Source organism: Fusarium flagelliforme, assembly GCF_020744385.1.
Source record: "Fusarium flagelliforme strain FIESC 12 MPI-CAGE-AA-0113 chromosome Unknown B0J16scaffold_3, whole genome shotgun sequence".
NCBI classification, from domain to species: Eukaryota; Fungi; Ascomycota; class Sordariomycetes; order Hypocreales; family Nectriaceae; genus Fusarium; species Fusarium flagelliforme.
The window spans coordinates 2,279,608-2,294,889 of NW_025763505.1; the positions used below are offsets into that span (position 1 = coordinate 2,279,608).

At 49.5% G+C, this 15,282-nt stretch overlaps 5 protein-coding genes and 1 non-coding gene across 6 annotated transcripts; 4 read left to right on the forward strand and 2 right to left on the reverse strand.

Annotated features, from left to right (window-relative positions):
• Positions 1–3,215: 3,215 nt before the first annotated feature.
• B0J16DRAFT_361911 (major facilitator superfamily domain-containing protein) lies at positions 3,216–5,543 on the forward strand (the record flags this gene model as incomplete). The annotated part of the gene is made up of 3 exons (XM_046129781.1): positions 3,216–3,560; positions 3,618–4,182; positions 4,238–5,543. The coding sequence occupies 3 exons, from the start codon at positions 3,216–3,218 to the stop codon at positions 5,155–5,157; spliced, it is 1,830 nt and encodes a 609-aa protein (XP_045984635.1). The 3' UTR covers positions 5,158–5,543.
• Positions 5,378–5,480, forward strand: B0J16DRAFT_t102. The gene has a single exon. It is a non-coding gene; the product is annotated as a tRNA-Leu (tRNA).
• Positions 5,544–5,846: 303 nt separating the features above from the next.
• B0J16DRAFT_413149 (uncharacterized protein) lies at positions 5,847–7,711 on the forward strand. Its single transcript, XM_046133361.1, has 2 exons — positions 5,847–6,122; positions 6,178–7,711. Exons 1-2 carry the CDS (start codon positions 5,933–5,935, stop codon positions 7,689–7,691), a joined length of 1,704 nt encoding a protein of 567 aa, XP_045984636.1. The 5' UTR covers positions 5,847–5,932; the 3' UTR covers positions 7,692–7,711.
• B0J16DRAFT_337892 (uncharacterized protein) lies at positions 7,712–8,617 on the reverse strand. The gene is made up of 2 exons (XM_046127398.1): positions 8,470–8,617; positions 7,712–8,410 (listed from the first exon to the last, which is right to left on the reverse strand). The coding sequence occupies exons 1-2, from the start codon at positions 8,555–8,557 to the stop codon at positions 7,926–7,928; spliced, it is 573 nt and encodes a 190-aa protein (XP_045984637.1). The 5' UTR covers positions 8,558–8,617; the 3' UTR covers positions 7,712–7,925.
• A 393-nt stretch (positions 8,618–9,010) lies between these two features.
• Positions 9,011–11,386, forward strand: B0J16DRAFT_100281 (uncharacterized protein). The gene is made up of 2 exons (XM_046121250.1): positions 9,011–9,296; positions 9,351–11,386. Exons 1-2 carry the CDS (start codon positions 9,130–9,132, stop codon positions 11,152–11,154), a joined length of 1,971 nt encoding a protein of 656 aa, XP_045984638.1. The 5' UTR covers positions 9,011–9,129; the 3' UTR covers positions 11,155–11,386.
• On the reverse strand, positions 11,387–13,772 carry B0J16DRAFT_100282 (uncharacterized protein). Its single transcript, XM_046121251.1, has one exon. The coding sequence runs from the start codon at positions 13,287–13,289 to the stop codon at positions 11,619–11,621; it is 1,671 nt and encodes a 556-aa protein (XP_045984639.1). The 5' UTR covers positions 13,290–13,772; the 3' UTR covers positions 11,387–11,618.
• Between the last annotated feature and the right edge of the window lie 1,510 nt (positions 13,773–15,282).

Here is a 15,282-nt window from a genome sequence, read left to right on the forward strand (position 1 = left end):
GATCCATGGCGCTCAGCTATGTGAACAGCAGAGCAAGCGCTAGCTGTTGCTGGAAGCTTCTCGAGAATAACTCCGGAGAGTTCGAGTCGCAGAATGAGAAGTTTCTCAATCTTCCAAAATGGATGTTTAACGATGAAAAGGGGTCCAAAGTTGGGCTTGACTGCCGACCTCTTTCCCGAGTGAGTGGGGGTCCGAGGAACCGACCAATTGTGGTAGGAACGTCCGTGTTATCATTCAATCTCCAAATATTTCAAACAGGAAACAGCAGACGCAAGCGTTAGAGGTAACTCTTGCCTGTGGAAAGAAAAAGAATGGAATTGCCCGAAGAAACCCGATGGGACAAAAGGAAGGAGCACTTCAGAAACCCTGAAATGAAACGGCACAGACTGAATGGAGGCGACTCGATTTACTGCCCGTGGACACAGCATGCTCCAGTTCACAGGTCTCTGCACCAATTCATCTTCCTTACCTATTGATACAGAAGATTTGTTACTCGAAGCAGAAGATTTCTCCAATATCTCCCATTACCATAGTATGGGGAGCGACTATTGCGGGATGAGATCATACAGATAAGCCGGAATAACAATGCTTTCTCGTTGACGCCCAAGCCTGGTGCCTCTTCCCCCCAATATTGTCTCACAGTTGGCGTTGGTTGCGAAGATCTTACTGCATCCCCTGAACAGCAAGGCAGCAAAATACAAAAACACATCCAAGGCTCTTGCTCACTATATGCAACGAATCTGCGAATGTTACCCTCTCATCTTTCAAAGGGTAGCCTCCATGTTTTCGGACTGCAATGATGGGCATCACTGAGGACAGCATGGTAGGCACCCTCGCCAGCCTGGAAGTCTCACTTGGCACCCTTGTGTTAACCAACACTGCAAACGTCAAATATTGCAGTTGAACGCCTAGACTTTTTCTCCAGACAAAAGAGCGACTATACACCCTCAAGCACTCAAATCTAAGTCTCACATGCGATTGTCCAATTTCTGCTAGTCTAACACATAGGGTCTCTGGAGAATTTGGCCATTGGGCAGCATCATGAGGGCGGGCCAAAAGTCTCGGGCCAGCAATGAACGTTGGTAAGATTGACTGCCATCTATATGCCTTTTACCCACCCATCCATCCATCACGGCTTCAGCCCCGCTGAGGCCTGCCTGTGGATGCCTTTTCCATCCCCAGATTCAGCAAATTATCGACATCTAAAGACGAAACAATGTCGAGAGTTACAAAGAGCGGTCAATATTAACATCAGTTGGTTTTTCATATCAGTAGGCTCAGCCTCGATCTCGTGAGAAGATGGTGTCTTGAAGACGCCGGATATATTTACATCTTGAATCGGTGAAGGTAAAGGAGGAGGCATCGCCAGGTTTTCTTACCCAACCAGCACCCTCGTGATATCAGAAGTATCTGTCGCCCAATCATAAGAAGAAAGGTGTCTGCATCTTGGGAAGTCTCAATTTTCACTTACACAAGTCTTGAGTAGGTACCCTACTTGTCACACACTTGATGGGCGGTACGGCCCGTGAGCAGCAACTTACTGGTTACAGAGGACGGGAAGAAGATCTTGTCGATGTCACACGAGTGCAGATATCGATCATGATTCGTCCGATAGCAACATCCGTGATCTGCGCTGTGGTATTACAAGCCCATAAGTCATCCCACTGGCCAGCCTATTTGAGCCTCAATGGCGGAAAAACGGAAGGTAAGATGATGTCCAGCCTGATTCTGTTACACGTCTCTCAGCAACGAGGAAGAGACCACTTAGCCACTTTAAGGTGCTGGTCATTTATGGTCATACACGCGCGGTTTTTAAGCGCCGGCTGCATGGGCATCAAATTGCATAAAGAATTAAGACAACAAAGGTCTTATATCCGTGTTAGCCACCGAATATCCCATTCTCTTCCCATGAATGTGTTCTCTTCCATAACCAAAGACTTGACCAAGACAATCTCACCATGTTCTAAAGCGAGAGACGGAGCATTTAGACCTTATGATGACGACTGAGAGGAAAGGCCATGCCCATTGCACGTGGGACTTACCTGTAGTAACGGATAGACGTTGTTCGCCCACGGCATCATAACCTCCGATAACATTGAAGCAATTTTATCAACAATCTGATTGACTAGAAAACCTAGGCTGCATCATGGACGAAAGAGCTCGACTATGGCGTGTAGGTGGACTAGTTAACAATAAACCATACGATGATAGAGAAGACAGCTGTAACACTGGTGTATGACACAGCTTGTTAACTATCTTGGGAACTAGCCCTATGGTGTATTGATCCGCTTGATATTGGATCGAAATGCAGTGAATTATGGACTAACGGCCTGGCCGAGAGGCTCAGATTATCGAGCTGAAGGCAGCGCTAGGGTCGTAACTGGCTTAGATTGAGAAGTCTAGTCTGGAGCGTTGCAGCGGTAGGGCTGATGCGTTTGTTAGCTACATATATCTAGTGAGATCTCGGGTCCGAATCAATCCTAGTAGGGAAGCATATCCGATAGGATACAAAAGCTCTCTCGTCCTTCCTACCAGCCAAAAAGTTATACCCATATTCGTCTACGTTGGGATGTCTGCGTTGGAGTATCTGAGCAATTAAGCACATATAAGCTTACAGAGGCATTGAACTAGAGAACCCGACTATTGGTATACAGTTACTACCTATGACCGATAAGCTACCTGTGCATTGTTGTCATCGATAGCTTCCCCTACTAGCGTCGGGGCAGCGTCATGGGTAGGGCCCCGAAGAAACTCAATGAACAATAGACAGGTTAACCCCCGAGTTGTACTTGTGCCTCAGAAACCACTAGTTTCTGATAATGGGCTGAGCTGAAGTGGAGTTGTCCAAACCATCGGACCCTCTTCTGAGAAGAAAAAGCGATGGAGCTTTCCCAGGAGAGTAACTAGTGGTCCCTCGTCACTAACCTTATGGATGAAGCTGGAGTTTCTGGATGAGGGAGGGTCAGAACGTTTGTTGTTCTTGCAGAACTAGTTGCAAGTTATGAGTTACTGCGGCTGGCTGATGAGGATGGTGAGCATGGTGAGCCCGAGGAAGTCAGCGGTGAACAGTCAATCCCCGGGTGTTGGGTGTTCTTACATCAAGGCTAGTTCCTGCATGGTCGATTGGTTTAAATAGAAGGAGACAGGATCGCCTGCTATTTTCTTTCCCTAGTGTCGAATACAACACTCGGATGATCAATACTTTGTCCTTCATCATGACCTCCCGAGCGATGGAAACTACCCCAACTCTTGTTGTCATCAATGATAGCAAGAGAAGCACTGCTATTCAGGATGATACCATCTCGGAGAAGACCTCTGCGCCAGCTATTGCTTCCTTGAATGTGCCTGGAACAACTACAAATCCATACCCTCTACAGAGCCAAGATGTCCGCCGAGATTCTGCCCCTTCTTTAGGATATTCGTCAACACAGCCAAAGGAATTTGAGGACAGTCCTTCATCGGAACCTCATGGATGGCGCTTTTATGGGGCTTTTGGCACGTTGTGCCTGGTTACCTTCATCATTGCTCTTGACTCGACCATTATCTGTGTTGCATTACCAGTAAGATCTATCACTCATCGGTGTTGGGTTGGCAGACTGTGCTAATAAACATCACAGACTATTGCAGAAGACATCGGGGCCTCAGCTATTGAAGCCTTCTGGTGCGGTACCAGTTTTCTCCTTGCCTCAACTGTCATCCAACCTCCTGTCGCTTCTCTATCTCACATCTTTGGTCGCCGACCTGCTCTCCTTGCCTCGGTGACCATCTTCGCGGGCGGTAGTATAATGGCCGCCCTCGCAAAGAACATCGCAGTCCTGCTTGGAGGTCGAACCCTTCAAGGTCTTGGCTCTGGTGGCATTCTCGCTCTAACATATGTCATCGCCACAGATCTTGTGAGTCTCAGAGAACGAGGAAAATGGTTCGGTCTCATCTCTCTCAACTGGGCTATTGGTAGCATCCTTGGCCCCTTGATTGGTGGCGCTCTTGTTGAAGTGTCTTGGCCTTGGTTGTTCTGGATCAACCTACCATTCTGTGGTGTCGCCTACATCCTTATTCCTATTACCATGCGTATCAAGCGAAAGGAGGATGCATCAGTCAACACCAAGATCAAGGAGTTTGACTGGCTTGGCACTATCATCTTTGTTGGATCTCTGACAAGCTTCTTGATCCCTCTCAGCTGGGGTGAGTTGTCACTAAATCAACTGGTGATTTACATTGTACTAACTGATATTCATAGGTGGTATCATGTATGATTGGAGCAGTCCCAGAACTGTTACTCCTCTTGTCTTTGGCATCATTGGCCTCATCGCCTTTGGCATCCATATCAAGTTCTGTAGAAAGTACTCTCGATGCGATCCTCTTCTCCGACCCAGTCTCTTCACCTCCCTTACAGCCCTCTCCGCCTACTTCGCCACCATCATTCACGGTATCATCGTATGGTGTTTGGTCTACTATGTCCCCTTATACCATGAGATCAGGGGCTCGACGCCGATCTCTGCAGGCGTCGCTGTCCTGCCATTCACCGGTACAGTCGCACCAGCTGCTGTCGTGGTCGGTCTTTTGATTGCCAAGACAGGCACTTATAGACCTTTCATCTGGGCTGGATGGGTTCTTGTACCCTTAGGCATGGGTTTGATGATGCTCCTTGATCAAGACACAGAAACCTTCCGCTGGGTTCTCATCTATCTTACCGGAGGACTGGGCCTAGGCATTCTCTACTCGGCCCAAGCCTTTGCTGCTCAGGCTTCTGCCTCCAACTCCGACTTACCATTTGCCGCCAGCCTGTATGCCTTCTGTCGCTCTCTCGGCCAAGGCATTGGAGTTGCTGTCGGCGGAGTCACTTTCCAAAATGAGTTCCGCAAACAAATTGAGAAGAGTACAGATTTCTCCCCCAAGGCCGATGAATGGGCCAAGGATGCATCCGCGCTGGTTCAGATCATTAAGAAGTCTCCTGAGAGTATGCAGTTGATGAAGGACACCATCGTTGACGGTTACATCATGGGCCTACGAACAGTCTGGATGGTTTTGACCCTGTTGGCTTGTGTTGCGCTCGGGGTATCGCTTGCATGTGTCAAGGCAAAGAGCCTGGATCGTAAGTTTGAGACTGAGCACGCATTAGACCAAGGCGGCAAGTCGACGCCAGAGATAGATGTCTGATGGATAGTGTCAGTGTAGCCTTCAATATGATGACGTTTACCAGGATTTATTGGTATGATAGCACCCGAATATATTACTATTACTCTGCTATGCACATTGTGACAACCATAAGTTCATTAATTGGAAGTGACTGAGGTTTGGTAGTCAGGTAACGCTCTTTCCAATTTCGGCTTCATGAACATAGTCTTTCCTGAATGCCATCACTTCAACAAGCAACGAAGGCAAGATGGCCGAGCGGTCTAAGGCGCTGTGTTCAGGTTCGATTCGAACTAGAACGATTCGCAGTCTCGAAAGGGGCCTGGGTTCGAATCCCAGTCTTGTCAGCTTTCTTTTTGCGAATTACCACCATGGAATGAACCACAGCCAGTAGTTATCCTTTTTATCATTTGCCATCCAGTAAGTGCCTAGTTGAAAGTCAGTGCGGGCCCTAAGAGTGGTTGTATGCATTGAGGCTTCTAGGTACTGTACCTTCCGCACAGTGATTCATTCCAGGTGATGTCGTCACTGAGTGAATCGGCCCAGTGCGATTAAATTTGAGTTTAGGCTGTTTTAGCGCTTGATGTCGTAGCTCAGGTACCGCCCGGGCCCCTCCAGCTCCCCGGGCAGGTCAATTTGATAGTGCACGCGGCTAGGCGCGCTTCGGTATCCCAACCGCGTAAATTGATGCCGACCTAGGTTCCTTCCACTTTACTAACTCTCCCACCAACTCCTCTTATCCTGGTTCCCCATCTCTTATATCCTATCACTCGCGAATGTCTTGTATACCGAACTTGAAATGGCAACGGCGTCATCCTCTTCCAGTCTATCGTCGCCGACTTCTTTTGTAACAGCCCACGATGTTACTCTCGATAAGTCTACAGCCGCCAGCAGCCCCGTACATGACAACCCTTGTCCCTATCGCGATGCGCGACACCTGCCCCGCGACTTGAAGTCGCATTGCCAGATCCTCCTGGAAGAACAACTTTGTATGTTTGCGCGTATACTGTTCTCTCTATGTAATCAATTCTGACTCTTCAATAGTCACCCCTGCCATTAATCTCCTCACCAGCATTGCCGCATCAGGCGCATCTAAACGCAACCCTAAAAAGAAGCCGGTTCCTGTTCCTCCACCAACCCATCTCGCCCTCTTGAACACGCTTATGATTCACCCTCTCCTCACTACTCGCGCCGAGAAGAAGGAGCAGCTCGATGTTCCCTCCTATGCCTTAGATTATCTGCGCAATATTCTTCGCTTGGTTGGCCCTGTCAATGCCGACTTCCGAACAGCCTTCCAATTTATTTCCGAATCGCGATGGGCTCGCCGGTCGGATCAAAACGCACATGAAAACGATAGCGACATGTCTGATGCAGATTCGAACGGTGATGACGAACGATTGAAAGGTAAGCTTTCAAACGATGGGAGCATTTGGAGTCGTGGACAGGACTTTTGGTCTACCATTGGCTGGGCTTTCAACTGCAGCACATTATACCCAGCAAGATGGAGTTACTGGAGAGCTTGGCTGGATTTCATGCTTGAAGTTTTAGAGGCCGACTGGGACGAACGCGAGCGACGCGATAAGGAAGCACAGCAAGCGAACGGCCCGGACAGCGAGATGCCTCGTACTTCACGCAATGAATCCATCATTATCATGTATATGAATCAACAAAACGGTCGGCAAAATGGAGCCAGGGGATACATCAAAGCTTTGTTCGCAGATGGGAGCGAAATATCGTCATCTGCCTATCGAGAGGTATTCGACAAAGAGCCCAGAGGCCCGCGCAAGCAGTCTAAGAAACGAAAGCGGGAGCAAATACTGGACCTGGAGAACGATAAATTTGGGGACTACTTCGATGATGAGTCCATGTCTTCGGGCATTTCTGAACCGCCCACCCCTCAAAAGCCCAAAGATTCGCGGAAGCAGGGAACCGCTGGAGCTCATGCATCAGGATTCGTCGAGTCGGTCAACCTACGCCTTCGACTTTTCAGATTACTCTCGGCAGTAACATGGTCATTACAAAAACCAGGCGATCTCAATCGCTTGTACGAAGAGTATTGTGCGTCGTTGAAACTTCTACCACTTCCCATGTTCTCTCTTTTTGCCTGCCAACGGCCAAACGTCCTCGTCTCTGAAGCACGCATTACCATTACCAAGGAAATGTTCGACCTTCTATTACCATCATCTTATAAGCTCCCTTCCAAAGTTGACAAGGAAGGTGAAGCCAGAGGGGCGTTGACATTGCCTATGCTGGAACAATGTTATGTCATTCATCCAGCCAATACCGTGGCATTGGAAGAGAACGCAAAGCTGTCTCTGGTTGTCGAAGACGCTATACAGCTGTTGTGGGCCTGTGACTTAATGGAATATTCGGAAGATTTTGAAGCAGCTGTTGAGAAGGGCATCGCGGCCCGGGAAACAAAAGCAAAGAAGCGGCGTACCGGGAAAATGAAGAGCGACGAAACTGATGTGATTGCCCAAGAGATTCTTACCAATTCTGGGGAAAGAATTCGATTTTTGCTTGAAGCATTGAAACTTAAACAGGAAGAGGCGTCATAAAAACGGTGGTGTTTGGGAGTTTCCGCTGATTGTTCGGTATTGTACTTTTTATAGACTACCTGTATATAAAGACATAATGTCGTAATGAATGATGATATCCCAGATTTGTCTCAACAGATCTGCTTTGTGCCTACTCTCAGTACTCGCTTTTATACAATATTGTTACAATTGATGTGGTGTCCATGACTGCGAAAGGACGCTGAAGAAACGATTAAAGCCCAATCAATGTCTGCTTCAGCGTCTCTTGGCTGCTGGCGGAGTCCAAGCAGAAGGCTGCCATGTCTCGCCCGGTGCCTTTGCCTTGGCCTTGGCCCAAGGGTCGTCCTTCAGTTCGACCTCATCTTCAGCCTTCTTTGCACCTGCATCGGCCTGGGTACCCTTGCCATCTTGTCCTGCAGAGCTGGCATTGGCTGGTTGCAGCAGAGGTGCCGGTGCAGCCTGTGGCGCTTCCATAACTCGTGGTTTCGCCTCCCATCGAGCATCCGCTTCAGCAGCAAGCTTCTTCATTCTTGCCTGACGCACAATTTCGCTCTGTTGCTCTTCAACGCTTGGGGGTTCTTCCCGTGTGTGTCGTAGCCATTGATGCCACTGCGGAGGGACCTTTACAGATGAGTAATGCGCTGATGACGGGTATTGAACAATTCGTCGCCAACGCTCGTTACTCTCGGCACCGCGCGTGAGTCGAAACTCCCAGTATGTATTGCCTTGGAGATCAAAGCCTGGTAGGTGTGTAAGTGGAAGTAATGGGGCTGGAGAGGAAGGTGGTAATAGAACGAACCCATGAGAAAGCGCTTGCGCCACGGCAGGCGGAGAGCTTTCCACTTGTACCAGGCCTTGGTGACAGGGCCAATCTGTTTCATGGCCATTGCGCCTGTTTGTTTTCGTCTGGTGTTTCAGTCAATGTCACCAAAAGAACATGGAGGGGCGCAAACGATAAATGATATGGTGAAGTCTTGAATCCATGACAAATTCTCAGCCACGTCATGATGCTCCAGCCACCGCAACCGGTAACCCCAGCCACCCTATATCAAGTCCACGTCATTTCTTAGTGGGCGTTGGGTGTCATGCCGCCCAATCTTGCCTACCTCGATCAAGGTACTAAATTCCTTGAATACCTCTCACCTCGGATCCTCGGGGACGATCCTACTTTTCTCTTTTTCCTATACTTCCCAGTCCACATTTTGCACCGCTGAAAGTTGATCTCCTGTAAAATTCTTGGAGACGACTTTGTTTCTTTTGCTGCGACTTGATACCCCTCCCTGTCTATTGAAGCCGTGCAACAGTTGCGACAGCACTGCGCGGTGTATACAAGTTCACGACAAAATCACGACTTTTCAGTGCCAACTCGTACCAGCCGAGATAGATTCCTACCTAATTCTCTGTTCCTCGAAGTGATTGAATTACTACCTCTCGATAATACAACTGCGAATCCGTCATCATGGCGTCCGTGTCGTCACTTGATAAAGACTTGCGCAAGATGCGCTTAGAGAAATACACACCTGCTGCAGCGAACGAAGCCCGCTCATGGATTGAGGATATTTTAGGCGAGAATCTCCCCTCATCAGATCTTCTTGAGGGCCTCAAAGATGGAGTCGCTTTGTGCAAGTAAGTCAACCCCGGTCTTGACGATCATGGATGCGGGACTTATACGATTCCCAGACTCGCCAATCTGGCTCTACCACCACCAGGCCTCCGATTCAAGAAATCCGCCATGCCTTTTGTACAAATGGAAAACATCTCTCTATTCCTACGCGCATGCCAATCTCCGCCTTTGAATCTTCAGCAACACGATACGTTTTTAACCGTCGATTTATTCGAGCAGAAGGATCCGGCGCAAGTTCTACAGTGCATCGGCGCATTCAGTAGAGCAGCTCATGCTGCTAACCCTCAAAACTTTCCTGTGTCGATTGGGCCCAAGAACCGACCGGAAACTGTTACACCACAAGGAACGGGCTCAAGAACCCCTACTTCGACTCGTGACCGTGGTGCATCTGTGACTAGCAATAAATCACCTGCGTTCGGACGCTCTGCTATGATGCCTCACAGAACAGGTGACTCCGGCTCGGGAAGATGGAGCCCAACCAAGAGCCCCAGGAACAGACCTGAATCTCCTGGCGCCGTTAGCAGCTGGAGTAAGAAGGAGCATGAGGGCACCACATCGCCAGCTTGGAATATCGCTCAATATGGCTACCTAGGAGGCGCCAGTCAAGGCAACCTGGGTATATCATTTGGTGGGAGGAGACAAATCACCAATGCCAGTCCCCGTGTACCGACCCTTGCTGATAAAGAGCGCCGTCGAAAGGAAGAGGAAGAGCGTATCCGCCTCGAAGCCGAAGAGGAAGAAAAGCGGCGAGCCGAGGAAGAGGATCGTGCCAAAGTTGAAGAGGAACTAAAATGGGAGGAAGAGACGGAGCAGATGCGACAAAAGGAACGAGAAGCGGCGGAAGAGGAGAAGCGACGTTGGGAGGAAGAGGAACGACAATGGAAGTTGACGGAGGACCAAAGGCGCAGGGAGGAAGAAGAGGCCGACGCTCGATTGGCTACAGAGCGAAAGACTCTGAAAACTCGTAACGACTCCAAACTTACAGGACAATTCCTGAGTCAATATCGTGCTGAGCAAGGGGCGTCGCAGCAGGACGGCGCTTCAGAGGACGACTACAAGAACCGGGTTAAGCAGTTGGAGCAGGAGTTGGAACTCGCCCGACAGCGCGAAGCCGAGTATGAGCGAGAGCGCCAGGAGCGAGCTCAACGTCAAGACAGCGCCGATGCCAGGCCTACTCCTAAGCCGAAGCCGAAGCCCAAGTTGATATCGAGCCCCCCAACTCGCTCTGATTCGTGGTCTAGGGACGAGCGAGAGGTCTTGCGCACTCGTTCTCCTTTCAACAGGGAGGCTGTGCAAGCCAGTACCCCTCCCGTGCTGCCTTCCAGGTCACCTCGTCCTCTTCCAGACCCAACTGCTCTGCCCCAGGCAAAGTCACTAGCGCCGAGCAGCCGTCCTCTCCCCGACCCTGCCGCATACGCAACCAAGACTTCGCCTGCGCCTTCAACACGTACCGATCGCTTCTTGTCGAGCAACCCTGCTCCTTCACCACCACCGGCCCAAACCACTTACTCTCGTGAGCTTGGTGCCACAGCCGAGCAAGATGCTGAGGACCAGCGCCGTACTCAAAGTCAGAACAAAACCAAGGCTGGTGGCTGGGCATCGAAATCACTCCTGGAGCGCGAGATGGAAATGGAACGTCAGCGACAACGTGAGTGGGAAGATGCACAGAAGGAGACTGCTGCGGCAGTGCGCTCTAACGAAGGCGTTGAGGGCATCGGCGGCGGTATTGGTGGTCGATGGGATGTCGGACAATGGGCCGGTTATACCGGTGGAGATAGCCAGAACAAGGGATCAATAGGTATTGGGGCTGGTCGCAGGCAAATCGTAGGACCTCGACCGCTACCTGAGCAACCGAGGTAAGATGATGATATATGAATATAACTAAGTTATCGTTAATTGCGTTGAGGGACAATTCACCAAGGCTACAAAAACTCCATTTCAATTAGCTGCGATGATTAAACTTGAGTATCATCCTACATCAATTCGACGTTGGTTTATGAGCAATCCCTGAACTGTCGAAGGATGTATGGCTAAGTATGTAGTATCACCTATTAAGCGAGGAGGCACTCGTCAAGAGCACATCAAGGTGATCTGCAACTAGAATAGACGTCAAAGATACATATAAATCATTTCGTTTGCTGAAGTCTCGCTTATACATGACTTCGTATACTAAAAAGTTCCTCCTTGTCCGTGTTCCATGATCAACATTGATACATCGACAGCCGTTCTGGAAAAAATCACCCATTTTGTCTAAACCAATCCCGTAAAAGGGTCAACACTACCCGCTCCACGCTCTCATAAAGCCAACCATTGGTATAAAGCACTCAGGCCTGTTCTCCCTCGCCTGCAGCAGCAGCAGCCTCATCGCGACATCGCTTGCACATGCACCACCCACCCAAGCTGCCTCTTGCCCATTCCCTTCGTTGTTGTACGGGGAGGTTAACGTCACAGTAGTGGTTGAGGATTTCCTCGCCCTTCTTGATACCTCCTGGTCGGCCACCAACCACACGCTCCTTTCTGGCTTCGAGGACCATGCGTCCGCCCCATTCCCAGGTGACATTGGGGTCGCAGTCGTGGTTTGCGAGACACCAGTAAGGATGTACAGCAGCAACATCAGGTCGACCATCTCTAGGGTTCTTACGAGCTGAAGCTGTGCCGCGGAATTTGGCGTACAGTGTGTTCAGTACCCAAAGATCGTACTCGCCGAAGTTTTCGTAGATATCGATATCCATTTTCTCAAGAACGTGGAGGGGTGTCTCAATATTGTATTTGAAAGAAAAGGGAAGTGTCCACTCAGGTGGTGGGCCAGCATTTGGTGAGACGTTGATGTCGTTGGTTCGAGTTGGGACAAAGTCACCCCAGATGTACTTGACCTCTCGGACGTCTAAAGGGTTGACCTCCTCGTGGGCTGCAATCGCAAGTACCCTGGAGAGAAGCAAAAGGTAAAGTGTCTGATCCGCCTCGAATGCGTCAGGGTCCTTAGCAATCGCGTCGACATCCTTTTCACAAACCGCTGGATGATATCGTTCCATGGCCTGGTCAAAGCAGTACTGTGTACAAAAGACAGTATCGTAACATTCAGGGCAGCTGACAGGCTCATTCTCGCTACCCAAAGGCGGTAGGTCAGAACTACAGGCGTCGCAAATAGAGTCCTTCAGTCGGTTATTGGCGGTAAGGAGTGAATATTCTCTGAGTACAGCCTCACCGGGGGCTATGTCCTCCTTGGCGAAAACGCCGAGTTGTTTGCATGTCGGGATTATTTCGTAGTCGTCAGTACTGCTGGCTCCTTCCAATAGCACAGGCAGGGTAGCGACTTCGACTGCACACTTGGGGGCCATGTCACTCAAGTGCTCGTTGAGCTCAGCCAGCGATTCTGGAGCAAAGCGATCAGGCTCATGGTCATTCCAAGGATAGACCTCACGGCGCACCAGACCTTGGTCAGGGAGGTTGGGATAATCGATATCAATATCATCACGGCGAAGTCTTCTTCGAGCAACAGTGACAATATTGCTTTTCGTATCGAGCAATTCTTGGTTCGACGGCGATAGTTGAAGACCGCGTTGGCAGAAGCTAGCAGCACTTTGTAGGGAACCGCAGAGCAAGAGACCGAGCGAGAGGATTTGATATGCACGAACTTGAGCCAGAATGGCTAAACGCTTAACCGCTTCGTCTTCCATCTCGGATCCGAGGTCATTGGCCTGGATGTCGTCCTGAGGTAAGTTTCCGTGGGCTAGAACGTCTGGAAGTGGGACTGCCGTATGCATCTGCAGCGACTCGAAAGCCTGTTCATGGTATTCAAAACCTTCGTTGAGAACCTCATCTGCAAGAGTGAGTGCGCGATATGCATCGCCGGCTGCAAGGTCTGGATACCCTAGATCTGAGTGTACAGCAGCCCTGTCAAGATAGAGTATCAGATCGTAAGGTAAACTGGAAAGCCCCTCGGTGAGCTGTGATCGCCGATCCAACAGCTGTTCATTCCGAGCTGTCGGGTCCATGTCGAGATTGTGTGTAAAATAGGAAGCCGAGGTGGTGTAGGTAGAGATAAAGGCAGAGAGGTGAAGGAAAAGTTGAACTAATGGATTTAGGCCAAGACCTGGCTGCGGACCCTATAAATCAAAATTCGGAGCCGGCACAAATCGGCAGTGGAAATAGTTGCATTCGAGTAAGACAGGTAGATAGATACCCCTAGAAATGACGACAGACCAGAGATTGAAGAGTAGAACAAGAGTTCGGGGATACGGCTGTTCTTCCAAGACAGAGGCTTGATATTAGTTCTGCTGTGCAACGAAAGGGGGGCTTTTCCCTGGCTGCCAGGGATTCCCGTAAAGACCCTGAATCTTGATATTACTGCCGAAGAAAAGGCAGGGTATTTCGCGACGTAATTGGCCCTAGACAAAGAAACAATCGTAATGAAAACAGGCTTGGCGAGGTCAACCGTCGACCAATATCGTGTTAGCTGATGCTGTTGGCTGGCAGTGGAAGGATGGCGGAGAGAAGGTTCCGGGGATTGGATGCCAAAGCCAAGTCTGAATTGAATTGATTGATGATTTGATCGTCAGGGTCCATCCATCCATCTTACAGTCGGGGTTTCGAAAAAATGGGAAAAGAAAGGGAAAAAAAATTGAATGTCCCACAGTAAAAAGGTCCGCCACACCATCCCATTCGGCGTACTAAATGTAGCTGCCGAATCTGTAAGACAAGAATAGCTTACGGTAACTTAACAAAAAGGCAAGAGAGCTCGAGTCCGGAAGACATATTCGCAGGGAAGCTGCATTATAGGGGTCCTTGTGGTTCTTTCTCTCTATCGTCATTATTGCTGGGTATCATCCTATCATCAGTAGGAATTTTGTTGTGAGCTTCACTTCAATGTCCGAATCAATGGCAGAATCTGACCGCAGTAGTATTTCGGCAAGGTATCGTGTCCCATTCATTAGAATTGCCGGGCCGGTATCTATTAGTGATGGTCCAGAGGAAACAACCAATCGCGGCATCCATTAAGAAAGCCGGAGAGTATCGTAGAAGCACTCTTCAGGTAGTCAAGTCTACGGCACCTCTCAGGTTAGCTCACAGCGACAACTTGCATGGCAAAAACAGTTTCACACCCCAATCTCGATGCCAGTTATCAAAACCCGGATACCGACTTGGCAGAGTCGTTGTCTCAGAGTCGACGTCGCTTTCGCATGTAATCGAGCTCACTGTTGGTTCACTCGCAGCTTGCTAGATGCCCTGCATGCATGAAGAATTCGATGGCTACAGACGAGCACTCACCGTCTCTTACACAATGCAGATTAAAAATGCATTTATTACCCCTCTTTGTAGTCCCGAAAGGAACAGCTACCTTAGGTATGCTGCAATTTTCCATCAGGTGACAAGATAGATATGCTAGACGAATGGATCCCCTACCTACCTAGGGGAAGAGAGAGAAAGTTATCAAAAACTTCGGAGGCTTCTAGACTCGTCCAATACCTTGGGTACCCATGATCCCTCTGTCCAGCCCATGGAGGAGGGAGGGGCTGGAAACATCAATGGAGGGGTTGAAGGCTGGAGGGGCAGACAGCAGAGACAGGGACAAGGGTTCAGCCAGCCCCTAGCTGCTGCCCTGAGAAATCTGCAGACAGGGCTGAGGTGATTACTAGGTAGTGACTTACATCAATCCAACATCTGGGGGCACTTGGTTCGAGCCATAATACTGTATGACGAGTTTGTATTCGGCATGGAAATATACCTAGGGAAAATCGGACTTTTATCACGAACTATTTCCTCGAGTCTCCCAACGTCCACCTTCATACTAACAAGTTCTACACTATTCTCTAGCCTTGCACTGACTGCTTTGGTGAGACAAGCGCTCATGCTTCAACGGAACCGCTAGCGGCGCGCTTAAACCCGCCTAGTAACTAACGGTGCAGCTACGTCATAAACTTGCAGGTAGCTTAAAGCCATTTGCCAAGCCGGACAAGACAAGACAAACAAGCACATGCTTGTCGCTCA